The sequence below is a fragment of the Lolium perenne genome, chromosome 6, assembly GCF_019359855.2.
Source record: "Lolium perenne isolate Kyuss_39 chromosome 6, Kyuss_2.0, whole genome shotgun sequence".
Taxonomy (NCBI): Eukaryota; Viridiplantae; Streptophyta; class Magnoliopsida; order Poales; family Poaceae; genus Lolium; species Lolium perenne.
The window spans coordinates 262,586,892-262,599,237 of NC_067249.2; the positions used below are offsets into that span (position 1 = coordinate 262,586,892).

The 12,346-nt window shown below is 48.8% G+C and overlaps 3 protein-coding genes and 1 non-coding gene across 4 annotated transcripts; 1 reads left to right on the forward strand and 3 right to left on the reverse strand.

Moving 5' to 3' along the window:
* Nucleotides 1-952: 952 nt before the first annotated feature.
* Nucleotides 953-1,109, forward strand: TRNAM-CAU (transfer RNA methionine (anticodon CAU)). The gene is made up of 2 exons: nucleotides 953-990; nucleotides 1,074-1,109. It is a non-coding gene; the product is annotated as a tRNA-Met (tRNA).
* A 223-nt stretch (nucleotides 1,110-1,332) lies between these two features.
* On the reverse strand, nucleotides 1,333-3,650 carry LOC127305407 (putative F-box protein PP2-B12). The gene is made up of 3 exons (XM_051335824.2): nucleotides 3,296-3,650; nucleotides 3,041-3,159; nucleotides 1,333-2,002 (listed from the first exon to the last, which is right to left on the reverse strand). The coding sequence occupies exons 1-3, from the start codon at nucleotides 3,563-3,565 to the stop codon at nucleotides 1,504-1,506; spliced, it is 888 nt and encodes a 295-aa protein (XP_051191784.1). The 5' UTR covers nucleotides 3,566-3,650; the 3' UTR covers nucleotides 1,333-1,503.
* A 3,141-nt stretch (nucleotides 3,651-6,791) lies between these two features.
* LOC139829900 (putative F-box protein PP2-B12) lies at nucleotides 6,792-8,983 on the reverse strand. Its single transcript, XM_071821250.1, has 3 exons — nucleotides 8,573-8,983; nucleotides 8,357-8,475; nucleotides 6,792-7,658 (listed from the first exon to the last, which is right to left on the reverse strand). Exons 1-3 carry the CDS (start codon nucleotides 8,852-8,854, stop codon nucleotides 7,157-7,159), a joined length of 903 nt encoding a protein of 300 aa, XP_071677351.1. The 5' UTR covers nucleotides 8,855-8,983; the 3' UTR covers nucleotides 6,792-7,156.
* A 1,216-nt stretch (nucleotides 8,984-10,199) lies between these two features.
* Nucleotides 10,200-11,154, reverse strand: LOC127305409 (FCS-Like Zinc finger 17-like). Its single transcript, XM_051335826.2, has 2 exons — nucleotides 10,708-11,154; nucleotides 10,200-10,446 (listed from the first exon to the last, which is right to left on the reverse strand). The coding sequence occupies exons 1-2, from the start codon at nucleotides 10,890-10,892 to the stop codon at nucleotides 10,329-10,331; spliced, it is 303 nt and encodes a 100-aa protein (XP_051191786.1). The 5' UTR covers nucleotides 10,893-11,154; the 3' UTR covers nucleotides 10,200-10,328.
* Nucleotides 11,155-12,346: the final 1,192 nt, after the last annotated feature.

Sequence of the window (12,346 nt, forward strand, 5' to 3'; positions counted from 1 at the left end):
ACGTCCCCATTTTGTCCACTTTGTTAATTTATCTTTTTATCCATCATTTCCTCGTCATTTTGTATTCTACCACGCAACACATTGGACGAAACATATAAATTAACATAAATATTAAACACGTATAAATTCTAAAATAATTCAAATTTAGAAATCGACATGCAAATTATATCATACAATTCCAACTCATTTACACAATTTTCATCCACACAACATCATCCACAAATTCAAATAGATTATCCAATTTCTGTTGACACTATTATGCCAAACTTAATACCCTAAATATAGATGAATTTGCAACATCTTTTCCGGACAAAGCGAGTATCCCTATACAAATCTAGTCAAAGAAAAAATGGGCCACAACGCCGACGCCATGGCAGAACAAGAGCGGCTATGTGCCACTCTCTCGTTGACCGGTCCATTTTGGTTACCAAAAGTGTTCTTTTTGGTCGGGCCATGAATACGAAATTGATCGTCTCACCACCTTTGTCTGTTTGGGTCGGGAGTTTCCCAACGTATCATGTGGCCGGCGGCGAGGGCAAGCACCAATGGGGTTGTTTCGACTGGACGAGGACAGATGGATGCATGAACCATGTCCGTCTCGACCTATTTACATACCAAAATAGATTGCTGTGAACACGCCGATCCGTTGCTAGGCTAAATTTTCCTTTCATACTGGACAGAAATGAATAACCGCGGTCTATTCATATCGGGCCGCGAGAGATGCCCTAATGGAAGCACCAAGCCAGCCGGCTAGCTGTTGGGTCATGTATTCAGTAGAAGGCTAGAAACTCACTTGCTCTCAATGTTACTTGTCAGACATCCCACTAACCAACTGCTTTACCTGTACAAAAACCACTGATTTTTTGCACGAGTTCTTTACAATTGCAATGGAGAAACGTGCTGTACGGTAACTAGTAAATAAATTGGAGTAGATTCTAGCTGTTGGCAACTAGGGGTGGTGGCGCAGTTGGCTAGCGCGTAGGTCTCATAGCTAAATGTGAGTGACCGTGGGGCGGGGTCGAAAGAGTTCGAGCCGCCGCTGCCAGGCCTCGCAAGCTTCTTTAGAGTGAGTCATCCTGAGGTCGAGAGTTCGAGCCTCTCTCACCCCCAACTCTTTTTGTTGACTCCTTTGCTATTGCTTTCTGCATCCTGAAGCCGGAATGAAACACTGATGCTTTCCGTCCAGCAAAATATTAGGCCGATGGAGATTCTGAATTTTACATGAACTTAAACCTACCATACTCCTGGCTTTTTTTTAAAATTTCACCATACCTCCTGGCTCCTCCAGAAAAACTTTGGCGCGTTGCCGAAAAAGGGAAACAAGACGCGAAGTTGCCACAGGTGCACAGGATGACTCACTCTAACCAAGACACACAGCATTGTAGTTCCACACAGCATTACCAGAAACAGCCAGGCGTTTCCAAAACACGCACCACAGAACGGATCCCGTTATTTATTTACTTCAACCCGGATGCCTGCTTGATCATCCTAGAAGCACGATCCTCAGCCCGATTTCTTGCGTCTGATCTCGATGCCCTGCACGATGAGCCCACTCTTCCAGTGCCCGCCTTTAACCTCCATCAGGCTGAAGGACACCTCGCCGTCTTCGCCCCCCTCGTTGAAGAACTCGCCCAGCTCCAGTTCCATCCAGCCGTCGGCTCTCTTCTGAGGCTGCCCCACATTCTCTCCATGAGGAACTGGACGGCCGTTCCTTCTCCTGATCCTTTGCTGTGGGGGAAACATTATCGGCCGATAGTTCTCGGGAACCCCACCATCGTCACCATCGTCATCGTAGCCATGGAAGCACACCTTGCGGGCTAAGCTGGTTTCTCCGACACTGACCGTTGCCTCCTGGGTCGGATAATCCAGCCCAATGGAATGTTCGTCCAGCTTGAACACTATGTAAGCGGCATAAATAGTGTCTTCCGACAGCATCTTGCTTTGTATCTTTCCACGGATTTCGAACCAGCAAACGTCCCGCAGTTGGGCAGCTTCGGAGAACCTGTCACAAACATACTGTTAGATTTTGCGAAGAAGACGAAAACCAATCAATAGCATGGATTGCCGAATACCATCTAGCATAATTTGATTACTTTTTCCATAGCTCAGGTGTAGTTGGCTGGAACAAAGGCACAAAATACTCAATGAACCCTTAGATCATAGAGACACATTACATATGCGAAGTGGCATTTATGTGCTGCATATAGATTATAGAAACAGAGTTGTAAAGGGCATGCACTTTGCTCCTGAAAGTAAGGAAAATAAAAATAGTACTTGCAGCAAAATTTTGTAATGTGGAAGAAAAGCAATCAATAGCATGAGCTGCTGAAAATCATCTAGCATTGCAGCAAAATTTCGAAACAGGGTATTAACCACATTTTTGCATGACAAGTTTTCACATGGCTCAGTGTAGTTGGCTAGAATAAAGGTACACGACACTCAAAGAACTCTACTGTAAACAAGGTAGATCAGAGAGAAATTCAAAAACAAAAAGAAGGTAGATCGTAGAGTCACATTCTCTATGCGAAGTGACATTTATGTGCTGCCTATATAGCTTATAAAAACTAAGGAAAATAAAAGTAGCACTTTGTTCTGCATAAGCAACAGGGCCTTAGTATGCACAGCAGGTATTCCGGTTTCCAAATGGAACTGACTTCGAATTGGCCTCTTCCAGCATAACTAAAACTGATTTTGAGACTGTTCTTATCCTAAGATTTGCTAGTCGGGAAAACCCCTATTCTGGGTTTTGGTTCAGAGCGGAGTTTCATCTACCTACCAATCTACCACTTGCACCTGTAACTTGCAACTATTAGCCTGAAATTCGATTGCAATCGGACGGGGTGAGCAGATCACAGCGCAACAGCACAAACAAACCAACTGTATCCGCAGTTGGACGCGAATAAGACCACAACGCGAGAGCATTCAGCCAGACAAGCTGTATAGTACAATTATCGGTACGATCTGCATCGACACAGGCTAGATAATAATGATCCGGACAACCAGCATGGGAGTGTAGCTAGGAGAGATCGAGCGAACGAACCTGGAGTCGGTGAGAGGGATCCAGCTCCAGTACTGCGGCGTGTCGCCCCAAATGATGGTGAGGCCCCTCGCGGACAGCATGTAGCACTTGGCCCCGGTCTCCCTGTCCAGCCACATGCTCTGCAAATCGCATGGCACACGACCACCGACCATTTAGCGATTAACAGGAGAAACCGCGAGCGATCAACAGAGAAACAAGGCATGTCCTACGGAGACACGGGTTGTTGTGTTGGGGGATCGGCGTGTATGTACGTACCACGCGCTTGTCCGGGAGGAGGACGGGGCGGTCGGAGAGGCGGAGGAAGAGGTCCTTCTTGCGCGGCAGCGCGTCGGGCAGCTCCCCGTCGGCGAGCGGCGGGAGGGCGCGGGGCAGGAAGCAGGCCCAGACGGCGTCGGAGTCGGCCGCGGCGCGGAAGGCCGGGGAGGCCGCGGCGGCGCGGCAGGCGTCGCGGGTGGAGGTGCGGGCCAGCGCCGCCGAGAGGAGCTCCTCCGGCAGCCGCGCGATCTCGCAGGCCTCGGCGTCCATCGGTTGCTCCGCCGCCGCTGGTCGGTTGACTCGATTCGGTTCGATTTGGGGAATGGGTAGGAGCGGGGGTTGGAGAACACGAATGAATCCCCCGTGTTTTATATTCGGGGTAGAGAGCGCGAGCAGAGGCTTAGAGCATCCCCACTCGTTGGCGCTCCCCACGCCCAAATCCGGAGAAATTTTCGTCCGGATTGGAGGAAGGTTTGGCGTGGGGGGCAGTAGTTTCCCAGCCGCGTGCCCAGGCGAAGTCGACGATGCGAATTTAAAAAAGAGTAAAGTTTGTAATAAACCTTAAACTTGTAGGGGGTGTGCAAATTAAACCCTGAACTTCAAATCCCGGAAATCAACACCCCGAACTTGTCTTTCCCGGTCATTATTTGTGAGACCGCTGTATCCATCGGGATTTGCTGACGTGGCAAGGTAAACGCTGGTACTGAGTATTAATGACTTGACAAATCTGAGAGGAAACTCTCCGGCCGTTCTCTCCATCGGCCGAGCATTTTAGCAAACACAACACAGGCTCAACGATGGCGGTTGGTGGTCACTAGGAGGTGTTGTACTAGCTCGCTGCTTTCCAGTTCAACGGTAGCAGCTCCATCAAGGGCGGCAGGAGGCTGCTCGGCGACGACGACGTGCTCGGCGAGCTCGGCGACGACGATATGCTCGGTGAGCCCGGCAACGACGACGTGCTCGGCGAGCTCGGTGACTGACAGGAGGACAGCTACCGCGTGCGCAGCTCGCTGCTCAAATGGGCGCTGCCTCCACATCCAGGCCAACAGTCGGGGGAGCTCGCGGCCGATGTCACCGCGTTCTCCTCGCAGTTCAACGCCGCCGGCGTTGGAAGCAAAGTCTGCCAGTGGTACTCGTGCCTACTCAGAAACTTCGAATCCTGGAGCTGCTGACGAGGTGCACTACGACGCCAGCGGAGGCGGAGGGCCCTGCATCTGTGCTCGGACGTGCTGTGCGAACCCAGGCCGAGAAACACGTACGCGCAGCAAACTGCTGGAAGGACAAGAAGCTAACTACTCCGTAGTTGATTCACATCCAGTATTTAACCAATTCATTCTTAGTGAGAAGATTGCACATAACGAATCGCATCAAGAACAAGTAAAAAAAGGACTCGCCTGAAGCAAGCCAGCGAGATCTCTAGTGCTTGATTCAGTATTTCAGTATGTGTGCATCTCTACTCTGGATGGGAGACACAGCCACCGCAGCCACTGGTCTCGACGCGGGCGCCGTTGCTGTTGCGCGGTATGGACCGCTGCCTAAACTACTGCTCAGATCGGAAGCCTCGCCGCTGTTCTACACGGGCTGCCATGCTGCTACTCCGAATTGGTGCGCGTGCCCTCGCGGGTGAGCTGTCATGGAGAGAGGGAGGGGATGGAGACATGGTGGCAGAAGGGTGCACGAATGCTGCTTGGGATTAAAGAGAAAAGCAGAGAGGAAAAGAAAGATGATTCGGAAAGAAAGGAGATGAAGAAGATAGATATGACATGTGGGCCAAGGATGTCATGGAGAGAGATGAGACCAAGGAGAGATCCCACCGTTTGGGAACGATCAAAATGCCACTTTAGGCCGGGAAAGAGGAGTTCAAGGTGCTGATTTCCGGGATTTAGAATTCAAGGTTTGATCTCAACACCCTCTACAAGTCCGAGGTTTATTTCAGACTTTACTCTTTAAAAAACGGAAACTTGACAAACTTCGGCTAAATTCGGGTGAATATAGACTAAATTTAATGATATTTAGACTAAAACGGGCGGAGTTCATACATAGAGGCCGAATTCGACTATATTTCGAATTCGGCAAGGTGAATTCAAACGCTAATTTTAAAACACGGCGCTCTACATGCCCAAATGGCGGTAGAACACCGTGTAGTCGCCGTCGCCGTCGTCGTCGGAGCCGTCGTCGTTGGCCTTCGGCTGCGCGGCCTGGCTGCTGCTGCCCTGGCCGGCGTCTCCCACCCGGGGATGGCTTGTACCGATCGTCGTCGGAGGACTCGAGGTCGACGACGGGGACGCGACGCCGGATGGAGGTGTCGCAGACGGCGGTACCGCGCGACATCGTCGTTGGCGGTTGGAGCGGCGCGGGCGGCGAGTTGGCGTGCGGCGGCCAGTGTCCGGCAGCCGCCGTCGCTGCTCCGCCTCTGGCGCTGCCGATCGCGCTGGCCCGATCCGGTGCGGCGTCGTCCGCGCGCTTCTCCTCCTCCATGTCGGCAAGCGACCTGGCGATCGCCTCCGCCATCGCGGCCTCCTCCGCGCGCTTCGCCTCCTCCTCGGCGAGCTGGCTTGCGGCGGCGGCCTCTTTCTTCGTCTTCTTCCGGCCGCTCTGCGGCGCGGAAGGCTGTTCGCGGAAGACGATGCGATGAGGACGACGATCGGTTTCTCTCGCCGACAAGTTGGGGCCACCAGACGCGCGGGAAGTTTCCTCGCCGTTTCGCGCGCTTTCGTTTCGTCCGGAGTCCCCGAGCGCTCCCCGGGGGGGCGGGGATGTCGTGGGATCGCCGGATGGATTTAGGCCCAAATCCGGACGAAAACGAGGAACCGGGGGCGCGACTGGGCCGAATTTCGCCGTCCGGATGGAAAAAACGCTCGCCGGGGGCCTGTTCGGGGGGACGAGTGGAGATGCTCTTAGCCACGAAGCACCTTCAAGCAATTTGGTTTAGTTCAGTGACGAACATTTTGTACTACTACCTTTGTTTATAAAAGTATGTCCTAAGTTCGTCTAAATTTAGATTATATCTATACACTTGTTTGGATATACATCTAAATTTCAACAAATTTTCTACATCATTTCATGAACGGGGGAGTAGACAAATCTTCTATAATGATTGTTTCATTTATAGGATTGATTTTCATAGAACTTTTTCCTAAATAATCCTTTGCTCTAGATTTTATAGTAGAAAATTTAACATCCAATCATATATTATTTTCAAAATTATTTGTATTTTTCTGGTGGAATCAAATAAAATTTTGGTTCATATTAATCATCCCAAACCCCATGCTCTCCTGGTCGAGGCGCACCCGAAGCCGTTATTCATGGCTAATTCGTTTTGGTAGTGAAAGTGTGCGGCCTTTTCTTTTCGAGAAAAGGAGTGCATCATGCAATCTAATCCTAAGAGATACACAATTTGTTTTTTCATATTCTCGTATTTCGACACTTACTTCAGAGTACAGGAAGAATAATGGAAGCCGGATGCGAGTGGAAAGTATGGGACATTCTCAACATATTGGTAGGTTCAAAAATATTCTCTTAGTGCAGTGCGAAAGATGGAAACAGATGCAAAGTAGCCACAGGTCCACAAGGATCTCAGCCCAGCCAGATGCAAAGCTGCCACCTCTAACTACATTTCCATCTGAACCAAGAACTAGAATTGCAGACACTGCCTCTAATTACACATTCTAAACCAAATGTTGTCGCTCACCAAGCAGTATACATCTAGGTAGCACAAAAAAGTTCCCACCAAGAACGAAGCAACACGCTTGTAGATCTGCACAGCATTTGCAGCAAAATGCAAGCATTTCGAAACACTACATTTCCAAGTATGATTCCCTTATTTATCTACTTCACCGGGGATGTCCGTCTAGAATCACATCAACCTGATTTCTTGCGCCTGATCTCGATGCCCTGCACGATGAGGCCACTCTTCCAGTTCCCGCCTTTCGTCTCCATCAGGCTGAAGGACACCTCGCCGTCTTCGCCCCCCTCGTTGAAGAACTCCCCCAGCTCCAGCTCCATCCAGCCGTCGGCTCTTTTCTGAGGGCGCCCTACGTTCTCGCCATGACGAACTGCACGGCGGTTTCTTCTCCTGGTTCTTTGTGGCGGATGTGGCCTCACTGGCCAATAGTGCCCAGGCACCGCACCAGCCTCACCCTCATCCTCATCATTGTGTTCGAGGCAAACCTTGCGGGTTAAGCTGGTTACCCCGACGCTGATGGATGCCTCCTGGACAGGATAATCCAGCCCGAGGGAATTTTCGTTCACCTTGAACACTATGTAAGCGGCGTAGACAGTGTCTTGCGACAGCATCTTGCAAGGTATCTTTCCACTGATGTCGAACCAGCAAACGTGCAAGAGTTGAGCACATTCAGAGAACCTGTTGCAAACATAGGGTTAGAATTTGTATCGGAGACGAAAATCACTAGCATGAGTTGCTGAAAACCATCTAGCATAGCCCCCTGTAGTTGGCTGGAACAAGTGAACAAAATACTCCAAAAATCTACAGCGAACAAGGTATATCATAGTGTCAGTGTAATTGAACTGATGCCTACAGTTTAGAGTTGTAAAGGGAATGCACTTTTCTCTTGAAAGGAAGGAAAAGAAAAGTAGCACCTAGTTCTGCATATGTGGCAAGCAACACGGGACTTTGCATGTACAGTGAGTAGTGCGATATCCAAATCGGCTTCAACTTGGCCGCTTTCACTATCACCAGAACTGATAGCAAGCATGTTGTAATCCTAAGATTTGGCTAGTACCTCGTGGTGCCAACAGACACATGTAACTCGGAAAAATGTGTTGAATGAAAAAAAAAGGCTAGTCGGAACCATGCCAAAGCCCCTGTTGACTATTAGCCTTCAGTTCAACCGCAATGTGATAACTGACCACAGCGCAATAGCACAATCAAACGAATTGCAACAGTGACCAAGGCCCCAATGAGATCAGAACGCAGCAGCATTCAGCCACACAAGCTATACTATACTAGAATTGGTACAATCTGCATGAACACAAGCTAGAAAGGAGTACTATAATTCAGACAATCTGCATCGGAATAGCTAGGAGAGTGAGGGAACGAACCTAGAGTCTGGGAGAGGGATCCAGGTCCAGTACTGCGGCGTGTCGCCCCATATGATGGTCAGATCCCTCGCGGACAGCATGTAGCACTTGGCCCCGGTCTCCCTGTCCAGCCACATACTCTGCGCGCACAAAACCACCGATCAATTCCAATTCATTAGCGAGGGACCAAACGTACATGGAGTAGTACGGGTTGGGGATCCACCGGATATTGCGTACCACGAGTTTGTCCGGGAGGAGGAGGGGGTTGTCATGGTCGGAGAGGCGGAGGAAGAGGTCCTTCTTGCTGGGCGGCGTCGCGGGGTGCAGCAGCTCCCCGTCGGCGAGCGGCGGGAGGTCGCGGGGCAGGAAGCAGGCCCAGACGGCGTCGGAGTCGGCCGCGTCGCGGAAGGCCGGGGAGACCGCGGCGGCGCGGCAGGCGTCGCGCGGGGAGGTGCGGGCCAGCGCCGCCGAGAGGAGCTCCTCCGGCAGGCGCGCGATCTCGCAGGTCGCCGGCTCCATCGTTTACTCCGCTGGTTGCTTGGTTTATTGGATTCGATTCGATTTGGAGGAAATCAGTAGGAGCGAGGATTAATTGGTTCGAATGGATCCTCCCAAGTTCGTTTTATATTCGGGGTGGACAGCGCGACGCAGAGGCTTAGCGACGAAGCAGCTTCAACCGATTTGATCCGAGATTTAATTTGTGTGACGAAGCAACAGATGGCAGGCAGACACGTCCGCCACGCTGCATTTGAAGATTTTATTAGGCTGGGTGTAAAAAAACCACCATCAGCCACCTTCTAAACCGTCAGATCAACTTAACCGACCGAATTTCGCTCATTCGATCGTGGTATAATAATGGTTCTTATGTAACAATTTTTTTAAGTATATAACATGGGTCTTCAACATTTTTTGTTTAGTCGTGTAATGATGGTACAATTTTTTTGCTAATGGTACAAAAAAATTCCGAATGTATCATTTTTCTCCGTGTATATAACACTTTTGAAAATGTTACATTGTTTTACAATTTTTTTAGCTGTATATCAAACATTTTTGCCTAAATTCGTCAACATTATAGAAACAACAAACAAGTATGTAGCATTGGTGCAATAGTATGTCCCAAAATCATTGTACCACTTTATCCATACTAATACACCAAAAACTATGTACACATGTAACAAATCACAACATCGTGTATAACTTTGAAAAAAATGTCTAAAAGTTGATCTTTCCTAACGACCGTGAAGTCATTGCCATGGCCTACTGGAACTCGTCGGTCACCATTTCGCCATGTTGGATGTCCATCGCTGCCACAACGGGTGAACTGGCACCTATCACACGAGGGAGACGGGGCCAGGTCCCAACCGCCAACCAGATTGGGGCCAGAGCGCGCGTCGATGGGACAGACTTAAGGTTTTCATAAGACATGGCAAATGTATTTCATTCTAAGATTGACGATGCGGCCAATGTTTGTGAGTGCCTACAAAAGGTCATTTGATTGTTTTTAAGACATTTTGAAATTACAGTTAGAAGCGTTGCTCAATAGTGGCACAACTTGCAATCTAAGACAAAATTTTAAGTACCTCAAAAAATCATTTCTCAAAACTTTTTTGACTGATTTTTTCCTGCCCTAATTGATAGGGCACTTTTGCTATGTCCTTCGAAGATTTTTGGAGGTATTTTTAGTTTTCTTAAAGGCACTTTGTTATGAATCTAGCTAATAATAATTGATCAATCGGTGGTGTAGCGTTGTCTCGAGCTTGGTTGATTGCCCCAAGATTGATGATATATGATCACGGATCGCACTTGGTTTCGTCAAGAGGTAGAGGTAGCACGAAGGAAAACTAAACAAATTGGCAGAGATAAAATCACAAGGGTGTTGTGCAAAGTTAAAACAGTTGGATCGATCGGTTCTTGTATTTATATACACATAGGGACGCTTTAAACACTGATTGACAATTTTGTTTTTTGCATAGACGGCAGACGAAGGCTGTAGCTAGGAGATATGAGCTGATTGTTCTGGTGCTGTTCCTATGTTGCTGAGGGAGCATTCGTGGTCCATGAGCTGGATGTGCCGCTCCCTGCACTCGTGGCTGCAGAATGCCACCTCGCCCCTGCAGGAGTCAGAGGAAAAAGTATATATAGGAGAGAGTAAGATTCATGCAGTGAAAACTCATCAACACTACTTGACTCATTGACTGCTTATAGCAAGCTAGTCGCAACACACGGAAAAATAGTTCATTCTGTTGGTGTGGAAAACGAAAGCAGCAGATCGGACTGATCGGATTCTAAGAGAACTCGACATGAACATAGATAGATAGGTACTGAAGAGAGAAATATCGACGCGAGATCCAGCAGCGCTGATGTATATATACCTGTATATGTAGGTGTCCATGCCGGGGCCGAGGCCTTTGCCGCAGAAGGCGCAGGACGTCAGGAACGCCGCCGCCTTCACTCCCGGCGAAGTCGCGTGTGGCTTGTTGCCGGGGCTTTCCTGGCGCGCCTGCTTCGCCGCCGACGGCAGCGGCGCCTCGCTGGTCATCTGCCGCTTCCCAAGCATCTCTGTCAATCTCTGATTGGATTTTTTGTACAAAGAGGGAAGAGAGAGAGAGATGGAGGGAGATGGGTTTTGGGGAGGATCATATATATACTGTATAAAAGGACGCGGTTGATCTGAGTATGTATGGTAGGCATGTAATTAGCGGAGCCAAATCAGCGGATTTGATGCAGGCGTCCGTTATCTCTGCTTCTCCCGATCCGCCAGCTCATGTACTACGCGCTCCATCGTGGCGTCCTAGTGCTATCCAGTTTCGTTCTGAAAAATCGGACCTCCTGAAAAATACAAGGAGCTTTGCATGATGCACACGATCCCTTCACGCATGGGATAATAGAGTGTTGAAAAGGCCAAAACGGAGATTACGGAAAGCACAAAGAGAATCACAGAAAGCTATGGATGGACCTATGACTGATGAGAATGAGGTTATAGCAAAAGAACAAGCAAATCTGATTGAACTACTGTTGGAACAGGATGAGGTCTACTGGGCCCCAACGTTCTCGAGTGAACTGGTTGCAGTTTGGTGATAGGAATTCTTCCTTTTTTCACAGATTTGCAAGTGCAAGAAGGAAGCGGAATTTTATTAAAAAACTGGGTGGAAGGGACGGAAAACCTGAAACCGCTGATCATTGGATACTTTACACATTTGTTCACCTCGGAGGTACAGAATATGGATCCTGCTGTCCTACAAAAAATCCAACCAAAGGTGGATGATGAGATGAATGAGAGGCTACTGGCACCATTCACGGCTGAGGATGTAAAAAATGCAGTTTTCGGTATTGGAGATCTAAAAGCTCCTGGCCCGGATGGCCTGCATGCGATTTTCTATAAGAAATTCTGGGATATTTGTGGGGATGAAATAACAAGAGAAGTTTTACAAGCTCTAGCTACAGGGGTGATCCCAGAGGGCTGGAATGATACAACAGTGGTTCTAATTCCGAAAGTAGAGTTACCAGAATTGGTTACTCAATTTCGTCCAATCAGTTTGTGTAATGTTATATATAAGATTGTCTCTAAGATGCTTGCGCTAAGACTTAAAGCAGTTTTGCCTGAAGTGACATCTCCTACACAAAGTGCCTTCGTCCCTGGGAGACATAATATTCTGGTGGCTTATGAGTGTGTGCATGCTACTAAGAATAAGAGAGCTCGAAAGGCTGGTAATTGTGCTGTAAAGTTGGACATGCATAAATCTTATGATCGGGTTGAGTGGATCTTTTTGGAGAACATGATGAGAAGGATGGGCTTTGGGGAAAGATGGATTTCCCTTATGATGGCTTGTGTGAGATCTGTGAGATACCAAGTAAGGTTTAATTCTGAAGATACTGAGAGGTTTGTTCCTACAAGGGGTCTGCGGCAGGGGGACCCTTTATCTCCTTATTTGTTTCTTTGGTGTGCAGAGGGCCTATCAAGTCTTTTGTTGTACGAGGAAGAAGTTGGTGGCATCGATGGGGTAAGGGTGT